Here is a 14330-nt window from a genome sequence, read left to right as displayed (position 1 = left end):
GTGTGTGTGTGTGTGTGTGTGTGTGTGCGCGCGCGCGCGCGCAGCTTGTTGTGATTACCCAGGTGCCAGCATCAGATTGTGTGTGGACCCACATGGCTGAACAATAAACAAGGAATGGTTGCTGCCTCTGAGGCACAGTCACACAAAGCAGCAGGAAGTCCAGCCAGTCAGCATCGCTGATAATGAGATACATAGGCAGGGCCAGGTTTGAGCCTTTTCAGTGTGTGACTGAGGCCTCTTAGAAAGAGGTGACATAGGGTTGGAACATGTACAATTTGTGGGTAGAGTTAAGAAACTGCAAGGATAAAAAATGCTCCCGATGGGAATTATATACAAGCCTCCGGATCATGGCCAGGATATGGGCTACAAATTACAATGGGAGATAGAAAAGGCATGTAGAAAGGACAATGTTACGATAATCATGGGGGATTTTAATATGTAGGTCAATTGGGAAAATAAGGTTAGTGCTAGATCCCAAGAGAGGGAATTTATAGAAAGCCTACAAAATGGCCTTTTAGAGCAGCTTGTGTTTGAGACTACTAAGAGATCAGCTATTCTGGATTGGGTGTTGTGTAATGAACTGGATTTGATTAGGGCACTTCAGGGAAAGGAATACTGAGGAGGCAGTGAGAATTCACCCTGCAATTTGAGAGGGAGAAGCTAAAGTCAGATGTATCAGTATTACAGTGGAGTAAAGGGAATTACAGAGGCTTGAGAGAGGAGCTGGCTCAAATTGATTGGAAGGAGAATCCAACAGAAATGGCTGAAGATTCTGGGAGAAATTCAGAAGCCACAGGATAAATACATCCTTAAGAAGAAGATGTATACTAAAGGCAGAATGATGCAACCGTGGCTGACAAGGGAAGTCAAAGCCAACATAAGAGCCAAAGAGAGGGCATATAACACCATCTGCCCTGCTCTGCTGGGGGAGAAGCTGACAGCGATGCAGGTGGATGCTTCCCTGGTATCATGGATTCTTGATTACCTGACTGGCAGACCACAGTACGTGTGCTTGCAACACTGTGTGTCCGACAGTGATCAGCAGCACTGGGGCTCCACAGGAGGCTGTCTTGTCTCCCTTTCTCTTCACCATTTACACCTCGGACTTCAACTACTGCACAGAATCCTGTCATCTTCAGAAGTTTTCGGATGACTCTGCCATAGTTGGATGCATCAGCAAGGGAGATGAGGCTGAGAACAGGGCTACAGTAGGAAACTTTGTCACATGGTGTGAGCAGAATTATCTGCAGCTTAATGTGAAAAAGACTAAGGAGCTGGTGGTAGACCTGAGGAGAGCTAAGGTATCGGTGACCCCTGTTTCCATCCGGGGGGTCAGTGTGGACATGGTGGAGGATTACAAATACCTGGGGATATGAATTGACAATAAACTGGACTGGTCAAAGAACACTGAGGCTGTCTACAAGAAGGGTCAGAGCCGTCTCTATTTCCTGAGGAGACTGAGGTCCTTTAACATCTGCCGGACGATGCTGAGGATGTTCTACGAGTCTGTGGTGGCCAGTGCTATCATGTTTGCTGTTGTGTGCTGGGGCAGCAGACGGAGGGTAGCAGACACCAACAGAATCAACAAACTCATTCGTAAGGCCAGTGATGTTGTGGGGATGGAACTGGACTCTCTCACAGTGGTGTCTGAAAAGAGGATGCTGTTTAAGTTGCATGCCATCTTGGTCAATGTCTCCCATCCACCACATAATGTGCTGGGTATGACTATGATAAAGTATGACTATGACTATATAATAGAGCAAAATTAGTGGGAAGATAGAGGATTGGGAAGCTCTTAAAAATCGACAGAAGGCAACTAAAAAACCATAACTAGAGAAAAGATGACATATGAAGGTAAGCTAGCCAATTATATCAAAGAAAATACCAGACGTTTCCTCAGATATATAAAGAGTAAAGGTGAGGTTAGAGTAGATGAAATATGAAGGTAAGCTAGCCAATAATATCACAGAGAATACCAAAAGTTTTCTCAGATATATAAAGAGTAAAGGTGAGGTTAGAGTAGATGAAATATGAAGGTAAGCTAGCCAATAATATCACAGAGAATACCAAAAGTTTTCTCAGATATATAAAGAGTAAAGGAGAGGTTAGAATGGATGTTGAACTGCTGGAAAATGATTCTAGAGAGGTAGCAATGGGGGTACAAAGAAATAGAGGACGAACTAAGTAAGTATTTTGCATCAGTCTTTACAATGGAAGACACTAGCAGTGTGCTGGAAGTTCTAGAGTGACAGAGGGCAGAAGTAAGTGCAGTTGCTATTACTACGGAGAAGGTGCTTGGGAGGCTGAAAGGTCTGAGGGTTGACATGTCATCTGGCCCACACCCCAGGCTTCTGAAAGAGGTGGCGGAAGAGTTTGTGGAGGTATTGGTAATAACCTTTCAAGAAGCACTAGATTCTGGCATAGTTCTGGAGGACTGAACAATTGCAAATATCACTCCACTCTTCAAGAAGTCAGAGAGGCAGAATAAAAGAAATTATAGGCAGTTAGCCTGACCTCAGTAGTTGGGAAGATGTTGGAGTCAGTTGTTAAGGATGAGGTCTCAGGGTACTTGGAGGCACATGATAAAATAGGTAAAAGTCTGCATGGTTTCCTTAAGGGATGGCGGAATTGATGGCTTTGTGACCAAGTTTTTTCAGATGATACGGAGATAGATGGAGGGGTAGGTAGCGTTGATGAAGCAGGGAGTCTGAAGAAGGACTTAGACAGATTGGGAAAACTTGCAAAGTGGCAGATGGAATATAGTGTAGGGATGTGTATGGTCATGCACTTTGATAGGAGGAATAAAGACATGAACTATTTTGTAAACAGGGAGGAAATCTAAAAATCTGAATGCAAAGGAACTTGGGAGTCCTTGTGCAGAATTCCCTAAAGGTTAACTTGCAGGTTGAGTCACTGGTAAGGAAGGCAAATGCAATGTTAGCATTCATTTCAAGAGGACTAGAATATAAAAGCAAGGATGTGCTGACATTGGAGCGAGTTCAGAGGAGGTTCACGAGAACGATTCCTGGAATGAAAGGGTTATCATACAAGGAGCATTTGTTGACTCTGGGCCTATACTCACTGGAGTTCAGAAGAATGACAGGGGATCTCATTGAAACCTATGGAATGTTGAAAGGCCTGGATAGAGTGGATGTGGGGGAGTCTAGGACCAGAGGGCACAGATAGAGTGGATGCGGAGAGTATGTTTCCTATAGTGGGGGAGTCTAAGACCTATTCAGAGCCTCAGAATAGAGGGATGTCCATTTAGAATGGAGATGAGGAGGAATTTCTTTAGCCAGAAGGTGACTTTTACCTAGGACAGAAATGGCTAATATTGGGGGAGGGTTTATAATTTTAAGGGAAAGTATAGGGGGAATGTCAGAGGTAGGATTTTTACAGAGAGTGGTAGGAGCATGTAAAACTCTGCCAATGTGAAGGTACATCAGGGGCATTTACAAAACCCCTAGGTATGCACATGGGTGATAGAAAATGGAGGGCTATGTGGGAGGGGAGGGTTAGATTGATCTTAGAGTTGCTTGAAAGGTCAGCACAATATCATGGGCCAAAGAGCCTGGACTGTGCTGTAATGTTCTGTGTTCTATGTTCTAATGTGTTCAAATACTCTGCTTCCATGAACACCAGAGACAGAAGTTTCCAAAGACTCACGAACCTCTAAGAGGAAATAAAACGTTGCTCCATTTCCTTTTGAACTTTATTTTTAATCGGCGACCTCCCGGTTCAAAGTTTCACCACAAGAGCGAACATCTCCACACCTAACCTGTCCTGATGCCTCAGGCAAGTTCATCGGATTTTTCACATCAACACGACGATTTAACATCTCATGTGAGAGATGGTACCTCCCACACTGTGGTGTCAATACACAAAAGCTTTTATTGACTTTAGTTAGAGATGCAGCCCTCCAGGGCCAACCAGCAACCCATATATTTAACCCTAGTCTAATCTCAAAACAAATTACAATGAGCAATTAACCCACTAACAGGTTCGTGTCTGGACTGTGTGAGGAAACCCATGCAGTCACAGGGAGAATGTACAAACTGTGCTGAAATTGAACTCCAAACTCTGAAGCTCTGTAGTAGCATCAAACTAACCTCCACACTACTGTGGTGCCTTTCCATATCGCAACTATCATCAGACAGGAGGTACAGAAGTCCCACACCACCAGACTCACGAATGACTTCTTCCCTTCAACCATTCACTTCTTGGGCCCAATAGTGAAACTCCTAATCACTATAGTTTAGCAAAACTATTATCACTTTGAACTAAATCAGACTTTGTTTTTATTGTGTTCTTTGGTGTAAAACTGGGATATAATTTCCAATTTTCTTGTGAAGGTTGTGTATTTGATGATATGTGCCAGTGATGTGGTTGGAAGTAAATATGTAACCTGTTGTGCATATGACAATAAACCTGACTTTGACTTTCTTATGACATAGAAGGGAGCCATTCTGTCCATCAAGTCCACACTAGCTCTCAGAACAAGCCCATTCCCTCACTTATTGCTGCCATCTCTTTATATTTTATTTATTTAGAGACGAGGCACAGTGACTATGAACCTGTATGTCTTTGGAATGTGGAAGCACCCGAAGGAAACCCATGCAGTCACATCGATGAAGTACAAACTCCTAACGGGCAGCGGCTGAATTGAACTCAGGCAGCGTAACGCACTGGGCTAACCACTACACTATTGTGCCACCCCATCTCCACCAACTTCGTCCTTATTCTTCTACACCCCCCACCCCCGCCTACTCTACAGACTCCCTACAGTAGCTAATTATCCTTCTCATTTATCTTTGTGGGAGGAAAGCAGAACATACAGACTCCTGTTCAATCAGCACCCAAGATCAGGATCGAACCAGCAGCTGTGAGGAAGTGACTCTCGCAGGCGTGATACTGTGTCCCAAAGTACCACTCTTCCTGAGGGAAAGCACCACAAGACCCTTCACCTTATTGGATGACCATAAGACACGGAAGCAGTGTTAGGTAATTCAACCCATCAAGTCTGCGCCACCATTTGATCATGCGATTTATTTTCCCTCTCAACCCCATTCTTCTCCTTTCTCCCTTTTCTAATTAAGAACCTATTCACCTCAGCTTTGAATACCCAAAGACCTGGCCTCCACAGGAGTCTGTGCAATGAATTCCACAGATACACCACCCTCTGGTTAAAGAAATTCCTCCTCATTTCTGTTCTAAAGGGACACCCTTTTATTCTGGGGCTGTGCTCTCTGTCCAAGACTCCCCCACTAAAGGAAACATCTTCTCCATGTCCACTCTATCTAGGCTTTTCAATGTTTGGTAAGTTTCAACAAGATGCACCACTCTTTTTACTAAACTCCAATGAGTGCAGGCCCAGAGTCATCAAACAGTCCTCATACATTAACCCTTTTATTTTTGGAATCATTCTTGTAAACATCCTCTGTGCCCTCTCCAATGCAGCACATCCTTTATTAGATATCAGACCCAAAACTGTTCACAATACTCAAAATACTGTGCATTCTGATTAATGGGGCCATTGGTTAACTAGGCCAGCCCCTAATTTGGGACAACTCTTAAATAAAAAAAGCTAATCAAGAAAATAGTCTGTATTCCCTTCATTTAATGGGACACTGTGCCAGGTAATTGGGACAGGAGACTGTTGCTGAACATTTTCTAACTGGTGTCAGTCGTGTTAGTCACTACACCATGCTTCGAGTGAACACTTTTTAAGCACCATTAGTTGCATTTTTGAATTCAAAAAGCAGTGATTTTTGTCACTGTTAATTGGTGAGACAGCAAGACAATTCGGAACTGCTTTGCTCACTGCTGTTTCAAGCATTCAGCCCTGGAAATGCCAGAAATGGCCGGGAGTGAAAATTAAACAATTGCACTACTTCAACAAGTTAGGATCTATAAAGAATTTGAAGGTATCAACAATCACCTTGAATGTTACAATGAAATTAAAATTTCATTCCACTAGCTGTCCGTGCTGATTTTGTCCAGTCAAAAGAACACATCAGAGTACACTGAATGAATTCCTCTGTCAATAACTATTAGTAACTAATACACAGTTTTATAGTACTGTAGTAGTTTTGATAGTGTTCTAATTTGTTCTGTATTTCATTTAAATTTGTTATTCAGTTAAGTGGTAATTTGTGTTTTTAATACCTTCTTAACTATTTCCATGAAACTTCAGCTAATTGCGGTAGTTGCTTAATTGAACCAAAATGTACAGGTCCCATGTGTCCCAATTAATTGGAATCCACTGTATTCTGAATAAGCAAAGAATATCTGCAGTCTGGCACATGTGGGGTACTGAGACAAATGATGTAGTTTGGTCAAAGATCTAAGTCTCTCAGAGAGCAAAATGCTAAAGTGACAGGAAAATGGTAAATAATGTAAAAAGTAAAAATAGTGAATAGTGCAAAGAAAATGCTAAAATAAAAAATACCGAAAGGAAAATGCAGAAGCAGCAGTGACAAAATAACGGAGAGAGATGGAGGTAAGAGTCCGAGAACGAGGCAGCACCACCATGAAGGGGATGTGAGGGAGGTGAGTGGTTCAGGAATCTGATCACAGTGGAGAAGAAGTTGTTGTTGAGTCTGCTGATCCAGGCTTTCTAACTGATATATCTTCTCCCAGAAGAAAGAAGTGGGTATGGCCAGAGTGGCAGGCATCCTCGACTATGCTGTCAGCCTTGCTGAACGGTGCTTTATTGCCTCCAGGACAGCATGGGGGTGCTATATAAATGTAGTTCATGGTTAATAAATAATAATAACAATTTTATTTACAGAGCACTTTTCAATTAGATGATGTAGTTCAAAGTGCTTTACAATGGGATAAACGTACAAACATGAAAAAATTAAAAAATTAAAATCAACATGAAAATAAAGACAAAAAGATGTCAGTTAATCAGTTTTTGAGCTGGCATTTAAAGGTGTCATCTAAGTCTGTATCCCTTATAGTTTCAGCTATTGAATTCCACAGTTTAGGAATGTAGTTCAAAAAAGCTGACCTACCAATTCTCTTTTGAGGGAGATCGTTTAAATCTAAGAGACCGGCGGAAGAAGGCCTGAGAGCTGGAGCAGGATTATAAAACAAAAACGATTCTGTGACGTACTCTGGTCCCAGACCACTAAGAGTTTTAAAAGCAAGTAGGAGATCATTTCTAAAAGATACTGGAAGCCATTGCAAAGTAGGATTCCCTCATCCTGAGTAAACGTCTGGCAGCAGCATTCTGAATTAATAGAAGTTAGGGGGTTTTCTTTCAGAATTGGGAGAAAGTTGCAGCGTGTTAAAGCCCAGGAAAGAGTGAAGGAAACAGGGAATGTTGCAGAGGAGTGCAGTACTCTGGGACAGATGTAGAGGTTGAAAAGAGAGTGGAGTGGGGGAGGAGGACCAGTGTGATTATAAAGAGCATCCGCCCCAGGATGGAATGCAAAGAACGGTATTCATTTCTGGCAAAGCATGGGAGGAATTTTAACTCAAACTTGTCATAGTACAGGTGTGAGTCAGGAAAGCCTCTGCTGGTATCGGACTCTCTGCCTAGGCTGGCAGTTGTGAGGGCTGGTAATGTGCCAGGTTACTTGTCATTCAGAGGCATCGGCATCACCTGAAATCCTAGGAAAGAGACCGGGGCGGTCAGTCACACCTTCAGCAAAATCTCCTCCCATCGAGGGAGCATCACTCCCCACAACAACATTCTCCACTCCCCCAATCCACTGTAGATTCGAGCGGTTACCCCGGGGGGGGGGGGCTGGGTACAGTTGGTCAACAGTGGGGGAAGTTTCCATTGGAAAAAGTGAGCTAGGCCATTCACCCCATCTCTCTCAGACCATCCCTTCTGGACTCAGACTATTCCTGACCATCTCTCCCCCTCATCCTCTTTCTCTCCCCTCTCTTTCTGTACCATTTCCCTCCCTGACAGCAACAAAAAGGGACCTGCAGGGGGGATGGGGGAGAGAATCGAAGGGACTGAGAGACCTAGGGACAGAAAAGGGTAGGGAGGGAAAGAGAAAGGGTAGGGCATAGAGGGAGAGGGAGGGATGGAAAGAGAGGGAGGGAGGGGAAGAGAGTGGGAGGGAGGGGAAGAGAGAGGGAGGGGAAGAGAGAGGGAGGGGAAAGAGCGAGGGGGAAGAAGGGGAGGGGGAAGCGAGAGGGTGGGGAAGAGAGAGGGAGGGAGGGGAAAGAAAGAGGGTGTGCAAGAAAGGAGAGAGGGTGGGGGAAGAAAGAGAGAGAGGGTGGGGAAGCAAGCGGAGAGGGTGGGGGAAGAAAGGAGAGATAGAGGGTGGGGACAGAGAGAGGGTGGGGAAGAGAGAGGGTGTGGAATAAAGGAGAGAGGATGGGGGAAGAAAGGAGAGAGGGTGGGGGAAGAGAGGGAGAAAAACAGACCCCCAGCAAGAGAGGATAAGGGAATGAGGTTGTGACAGTGCGAAAAGAGATGGAGAGCGAGAGAAAGAAGGGGGCAGAAAGGGGAGAGAAAAGGAATAAGGGGAGAGACGGACAATCGGAATGAGACAGGGATAATCTGGCAACATCGATGTCGCGGACTCTTGGCCCTTGGGCTCCGGCTATTCTGCGTATCTATTTAAACCCAGTCCCAGGCTCGCTCTCTGTGACTCGGGAGCGCGCCGGGAATCCCGTGATTCGGGCGCCTCTGGAGCTTGACTACCATCTGAGATTCATTAATTGTTAAAGGAGCCGGCAATTCCCGAGCTGGGACTCTCATTGGGAGTGTCCTGCTGGTGACAGCCCGACCCATCCAGTCTCCCTCCGCCCCTGTAATTTTGTGACTATTACTGATCGCGGTTTGTGTAACTTGTTTATATAACTGAACCACGAGTCTCGCTGCACTGTTTATCTTGTCTGTATCTCTCGGTCTGGCTCTCCCCCCCACCCCCTCACTCACTCACTCACACACACCTCTCAGGTTTCTGAGCCTCTAAATTCACTGCCTGATCTCCTCTAGGAATTTTGCCCTCATCGGACGCCTCCCGTCTGGGTTCCCATGAAGAGTCCCGGGACCGTACAGCGATGTGTGGGTTCGGCTCTCCGCCGCGTTCCGCTGCCGTTACTGCTTCTGTCAGTTTGTCAGGTAAATCCCGGCGTTCAGTTTCGCGAGTTCGGTCACAAATTCCGCCCTTTGTTTCCACAAACTATTCTGCTAATTATTACCGGACAGTTAATCCACTGGCGATTAATGATTGGGGGCAGAGATTCGAATCCCGGCCTGCAGCTCAAACCCAGCGAGTTAAAGGAATCTAGGAGTACAAATCTGGTGACACAATTAGCCCTCGCGTTTACTGTCCGTTAGCAGCGGATGTTCATGAATCTGTGACTGTTCCCGCCGGGGTATGGCTCTGTTGTCGCTGCCTTCTGAAGTGGCCAAAGCTAACTCAGGAAGCATTTAGGCTTTGAAGCTCCGCGAAATTTCTGACTCTTGGTCCTAAAGCCGTTTTGAAACTAATCGCGTCAGCGCTTGTTGGGTTCCTCACGTTTCAGTCTGACTATTCATCGGTAGTCTGGCCGAGCGTTTTGTATTAATCAGCGTTAAAACCACAGTCACAGCACAGAAACGGGCCAGTTTGTGCCGATGTTCAAACGTCTCCCATGCACCTGAGTCCGGAGCCACCCTTCCCTCTGTAATTATGGAGGAAATCGTAACCGTCTCTTCGGTAGATAGGCACAGGAATATGAGGGAAATGGAAGCATTGCGTAGGCAGAAGGGATTAGTTTAGTTGGCCATTTGGTTAATAATTTAATTGGTTCGGCACAACATTGTGGCCGATGGACCTGTTCCTGTGTTGTTCTATTCTATCTCTGTTGCTCTCGGCCAATCCCTGTGGGGGCAAGACCCGCGTTCTGTAACCCAGCCTGGCTACCAAATTTGTGCAACCAACTCCATCTCCTGGTCTCCGCGTGTGGTTTAGCTACTAAGCCCGACGGAACCGTTTCTACTGACAGAAGCAGGCTACTGGCGCCTTAAAACCTTCGGGCAGATGGGACTCGTCAGCCGTGGGTGACAGCTCATCTAGAAGGAAAGCCCTGATCTCAAATCTCTGCTGCCTTGCGGCTTCACCCATTCATGCGGAAGGCTTCGGGAGAATTGTCCGGAGCTGGAGTCCCAACACTGACTGGCAAGTCCTGCCAAACTGTATCGGTCTTTGGCGTTCCTTTGGATTAGCTGCCTGCCGCACTCGTTCTCCATATCAAACTGCCCTGGCATGCGTATACACGGACAGCTGCAACGCTACATCCGTGGTCGACCTCGACCAACGGAGGGCATTATAACGGTGCATTTCAGACAGGAGCCCGACAAGATCTACAACGTAGGCTGTTCCAAAGATTGAGGCGCAAGGGATCTGAGGATAGTTGGCAAACCAGATCCGACATTGACCGATGGGAATCAGAGAGTTTATCTGACTGGCAGTTTGTAACAGGGATCAGTGCTGTATTTGTCCTACTACAAATGACTTGGATGCCAATGCAAGGTGTACGACTAGTAAATTCGCAGATTAGTGGAGTCCGACGTAAAGATGAAGGTTGTCTAAGGATACAGTGGGACACAGAACAGCTGTAAATCTGGGAGGAATCCTAGCAGATAGAATTTAATCCAGACATGTGCATTGGGGAGGTCAAATTCTGCCAAGGCATGTGGACCATGAAACCATAAGACACTACACCATTCGGCCCAAAAATCATGTCTGATTTACTATCCTTCTCAACCACCATCTCCTTCCCTGACTATCAACCTCTATTTTAAATATACCCAATAACTTGGCCTCCACAGTTTCCTGGGCACTGAATTCCACAGATTCACCACCCTTGAAGAAATTCCTCCCTATCTCTGTTCTCAGGGGAGATTGTTCTGTTCTGAGGCTGTGCCTTCTGCTCAGGGACTCCCCCACTATAGGAACATCCTCTCCCAGTCCACTCTATCTAGACCTTTCAATATTCGATGGGGTTCAACGAGATTCTCCCCTCATTCTTTTAGACTCCAGTGAGTACAGGCCCAGAGCATCAATAAAGATTAAAGTACAGATATGGAATAAAATGTGCACAAAAATATATAAATACCAGCATGTATTTACAATGAAACCACTTCATTAAAAAGTGGTTTAACTTGTCTACAGTACACTGCAGTGATGGGGGGAGGAGACAATCGATGGGGGGGGGAGTGCAGGCTAACCAGAATAGTTGATCAGATTAACTCTTGGGGAAGAAACTTTTTAAATAATGTGAAGTTTTTGTTTTAATGGCCATGTAGTACATTCCAGAAGGGAGCTCTTGGAAAAGGCAGTTTTCAGGGTGGGTAGGGTCTACAGTGACCTTCCTGCCCACTTGTTTGTCCTGGACATGTACAAGTCCTGCAGTGATGGTAGACCTTTTCTGCTGACCTGACAGTTTACTATAGATTTTGTATAATTGAAAGGATGATGCACCAAACCAGACAGTAATGGCTGATGTGAGGATGCTCTCTTTGATGGCGGTGTAGAATTACCAGAGGAAGTGTTTCTGTGCTATATGTTTCTATGATTATACATTTTATTTATGGGTCCTAGTTCTATATGGGACTCATTCTCTCATCTTCCAGGATTGTATTCAACAGAATGTAGAGCAAGGAACCATTTGATTAAAGCTTGCAAGATATTTAATTAATTTATTGACAGTAAAGAATGGGCCCTTCCAGTCCTTCGAGCCACACCACCCAACAACCCATTGATTTAGCCCGAGCCTAATGATGGGACAATTTTCAATGACCAATTAACCTCCCACATCTTTGGACTGTGGTGGGAAATTGGACCACCCAGAGGAAAACCGCATGTATATGGGAAGCAATGTGCAAGCTTTCTTACAGAGGACACCGGAATTGAAATCTGACCTCTGACGGCCCGAGCTTTAGTAGCATCACATTAATTGCTACGCTACTCTGGTGCTTCATTTTTAGTTATTAGAAATAATTTACAAGAAATTCAAAGACCTGCAGATGCTGGAAATCTGAAATTAAAACCGGAAACACTCAGCGTGTCAGTTAGTACTGTACTTCCAGAGTGAGAAATAGTTTACATTGCAGGTCAAAGATCTTTCATCAGAAGGCACCACATTAGCATATCACAGCTCAGGGCCTCAGAGATCCAAATCAATTCTGACATTATTTGTACGGAGTGTGTACGTTCTACTTGTGAAATGCATCGGTTTCCTCCCACACTCCAAAGACGTACCAGTTAGTAGGTTAATTGGTCATTGTAAATTGTCTTGTGATTAGGTTAGTGTTAATTAGGGGCTGTCAGGGTTGCTGGGTGGAGCAGCTCAAAGGGCCAGAATGACTGATTCATTCATTGAGATACAATCAATAAATAAAGGGTCAGTGCTGTCTCTGTTTCTCTTTCCATTGAATGGGACATTTGGATTGAGGCGCTCAGTTTAGAAGCAGTCCAGTGTGAAGCTGAGGACTAGTTTATCATCATGTATACCGAGATGCTGTGAAAAACTTCAGTTTGCATGCCATCCAGGCACAGAATATAGCAGACAGCATCTTCTCCCTTTCTTTCTAGTCCTAGAGAAGGGTCTCAGCCCAGGACATTGACTGTTTATTCATTTCCGTAGAAGCTGCATGGCCTGCTGAGTTCCTCCAGCGTTTTGTGTGTGTTGCACGAATGTAGTGTTGCAGTAACAACCAGTGGGTGAGTAGGTATAGTGCAAGGGCTGTAACAAGGTACCATGAGAACACAAGAGTTCATCTTTAGCGTGTGAAGGTTCTGTTCCAGAGTCTGATCACACTGGAATAAAACCTCCGTTTGAGTGTAGCGGTACATGCTTTCAGGCTTTTGTATCTTCTGCCCAACAGGATGGGGAGAAGAGAGAATGACCAGATGGGAGGGGTCCTTGCTTATGTTGGCAGCTTTCCCGAGCCAGCAGTGATGTGTAGACAGATACGCTGTAGAGAATGGTGTTAGGAAACAAAGCTACTCTGACACAGCCTTGCTATTATGTTTAAATTTCAGGTTAATAGATTTTTGTTAACCAAACTTTGCAGAAATGGGAAGAGGTATCTATAAGGAATGAAGTTAGTTATGATCAGGGACAAAATCACAGCTGCATTCAGGGGAGACATAGTGGAGGGGTCAGATACTAGGAAGATTGCAATCACACTGATGTGATTGTACTACAGACCCCTAATGGCCACTGGACATTCTGGAGTAGGTATGTAATCAGATTAAGATAATCACAACCTGGTATGGAAGTTGTCCTGTCCAAGACCGAAAGAAGCTGCAGAAGATTGTGAACACGGCGCAGCACATCACACAAACCAATCTTCTGTCCGTGGACTCACTTTACACAGCACGCTGTCGGAGCAGTGCTGCCAGGATAATCAAGGACACGACCCACCCAGCCAACACACTTTTCATCCCTCTTCCCTCGGGGAGAAGGTTCAGGAGCTTGAAGACTCGTACGGCCAGATTTGGGAACAGCTTCTTTCCAACTGTGATAAGACTGTTGAATGGATCCTGACCCGGATCTGGGCCGTACCCTCCAAATATCCAGACCTGCCTCTCGGTTTTTTTGCACTACTTTACTTTCCATTTTTCTATTTTCTATTTATGATTTATAATTTAAATTTTTAATATTCACTAATTTTTACGATTTTTAATATTTAACATTTGTAATCCAGGGAGTGGGAAGCGCAGAATCAAATATCGCTGTGATGATTGTACGTTCTAGTACCAATTGTTTGGTGACAATAAAGTATAATCGAGTTGTTGTCTTGGGGGATTTCAACTTGCCGAATATAAACTGGGACCTTCTTAGTGCAAGGAGGTTAGATGGGGCAGAATTTGTTGAGTGTATCCAAGTAGATTTCTTAAATCAATATGTGGATGGTCCGATGAGAGGACCTGGTGTTGGGTAATGAGCCTGGCCAGGTGACTGACCTTTCAGTGGGTGAGCAGTTAGGGAACAGAGACTACAATTCCTTAACTTTCAGGATAGTTATGGGTATGGCCCTTTCAAGGAAGTTTTAAATAGGGCAAATTACAAGCGCATTAGTCAGAAATTAAGAGGCATTAATTGGGAACACCCTTTTTTCTGGCAAGTCCATATCAGACATGTGGAGCGTGTTTAAAGGTCAGTTGTACAGAGTACAGGAAAGGCATTTTCCTGTTAGAAGGAAGGATCGGGATGGAAAGATAAGAGAACCTTGGATGTCCAGAGAAGTGACGAATTTAGTCAGGAAGAAAAAAGGAAAAGTATGTAAGGCTCTGGAAGTCTGGATCAAACAAAGCACATGAGGAGTATAATGAAGCTAATAAAGAACTAAAGAAGGGAACTAGGAA

At 44.7% G+C, this 14330-nt stretch overlaps 1 protein-coding gene across 6 annotated transcripts in view; it reads left to right on the top strand.

The window, feature by feature from the left end:
* Nucleotides 1-14330, top strand: part of LOC134352866 (protein FosB-like) — a 144684-nt gene that overhangs the window by 38378 nt on the left and 91976 nt on the right. For 5 of the 6 annotated variants that reach the window (XM_063060405.1, XM_063060402.1, XM_063060404.1 and 2 more), the window contains exon 5: nucleotides 8966-9091. In XM_063060405.1, coding sequence (XP_062916475.1) covers nucleotides 8966-9091 — 126 coding nt within the window. Of the gene's footprint in view, nucleotides 1-4550; nucleotides 4719-8965; nucleotides 9092-14330 lie in introns of those variants that run through there. The other variant, XR_010019486.1, reaches the window with a different exon arrangement.

Source organism: Mobula hypostoma, chromosome 10 (assembly GCF_963921235.1).
Source record: "Mobula hypostoma chromosome 10, sMobHyp1.1, whole genome shotgun sequence".
Lineage (NCBI taxonomy): Eukaryota > Metazoa > Chordata > Chondrichthyes > Myliobatiformes > Myliobatidae > Mobula > Mobula hypostoma.
This window is presented reverse-complemented; position numbering and strand designations above follow the sequence as displayed.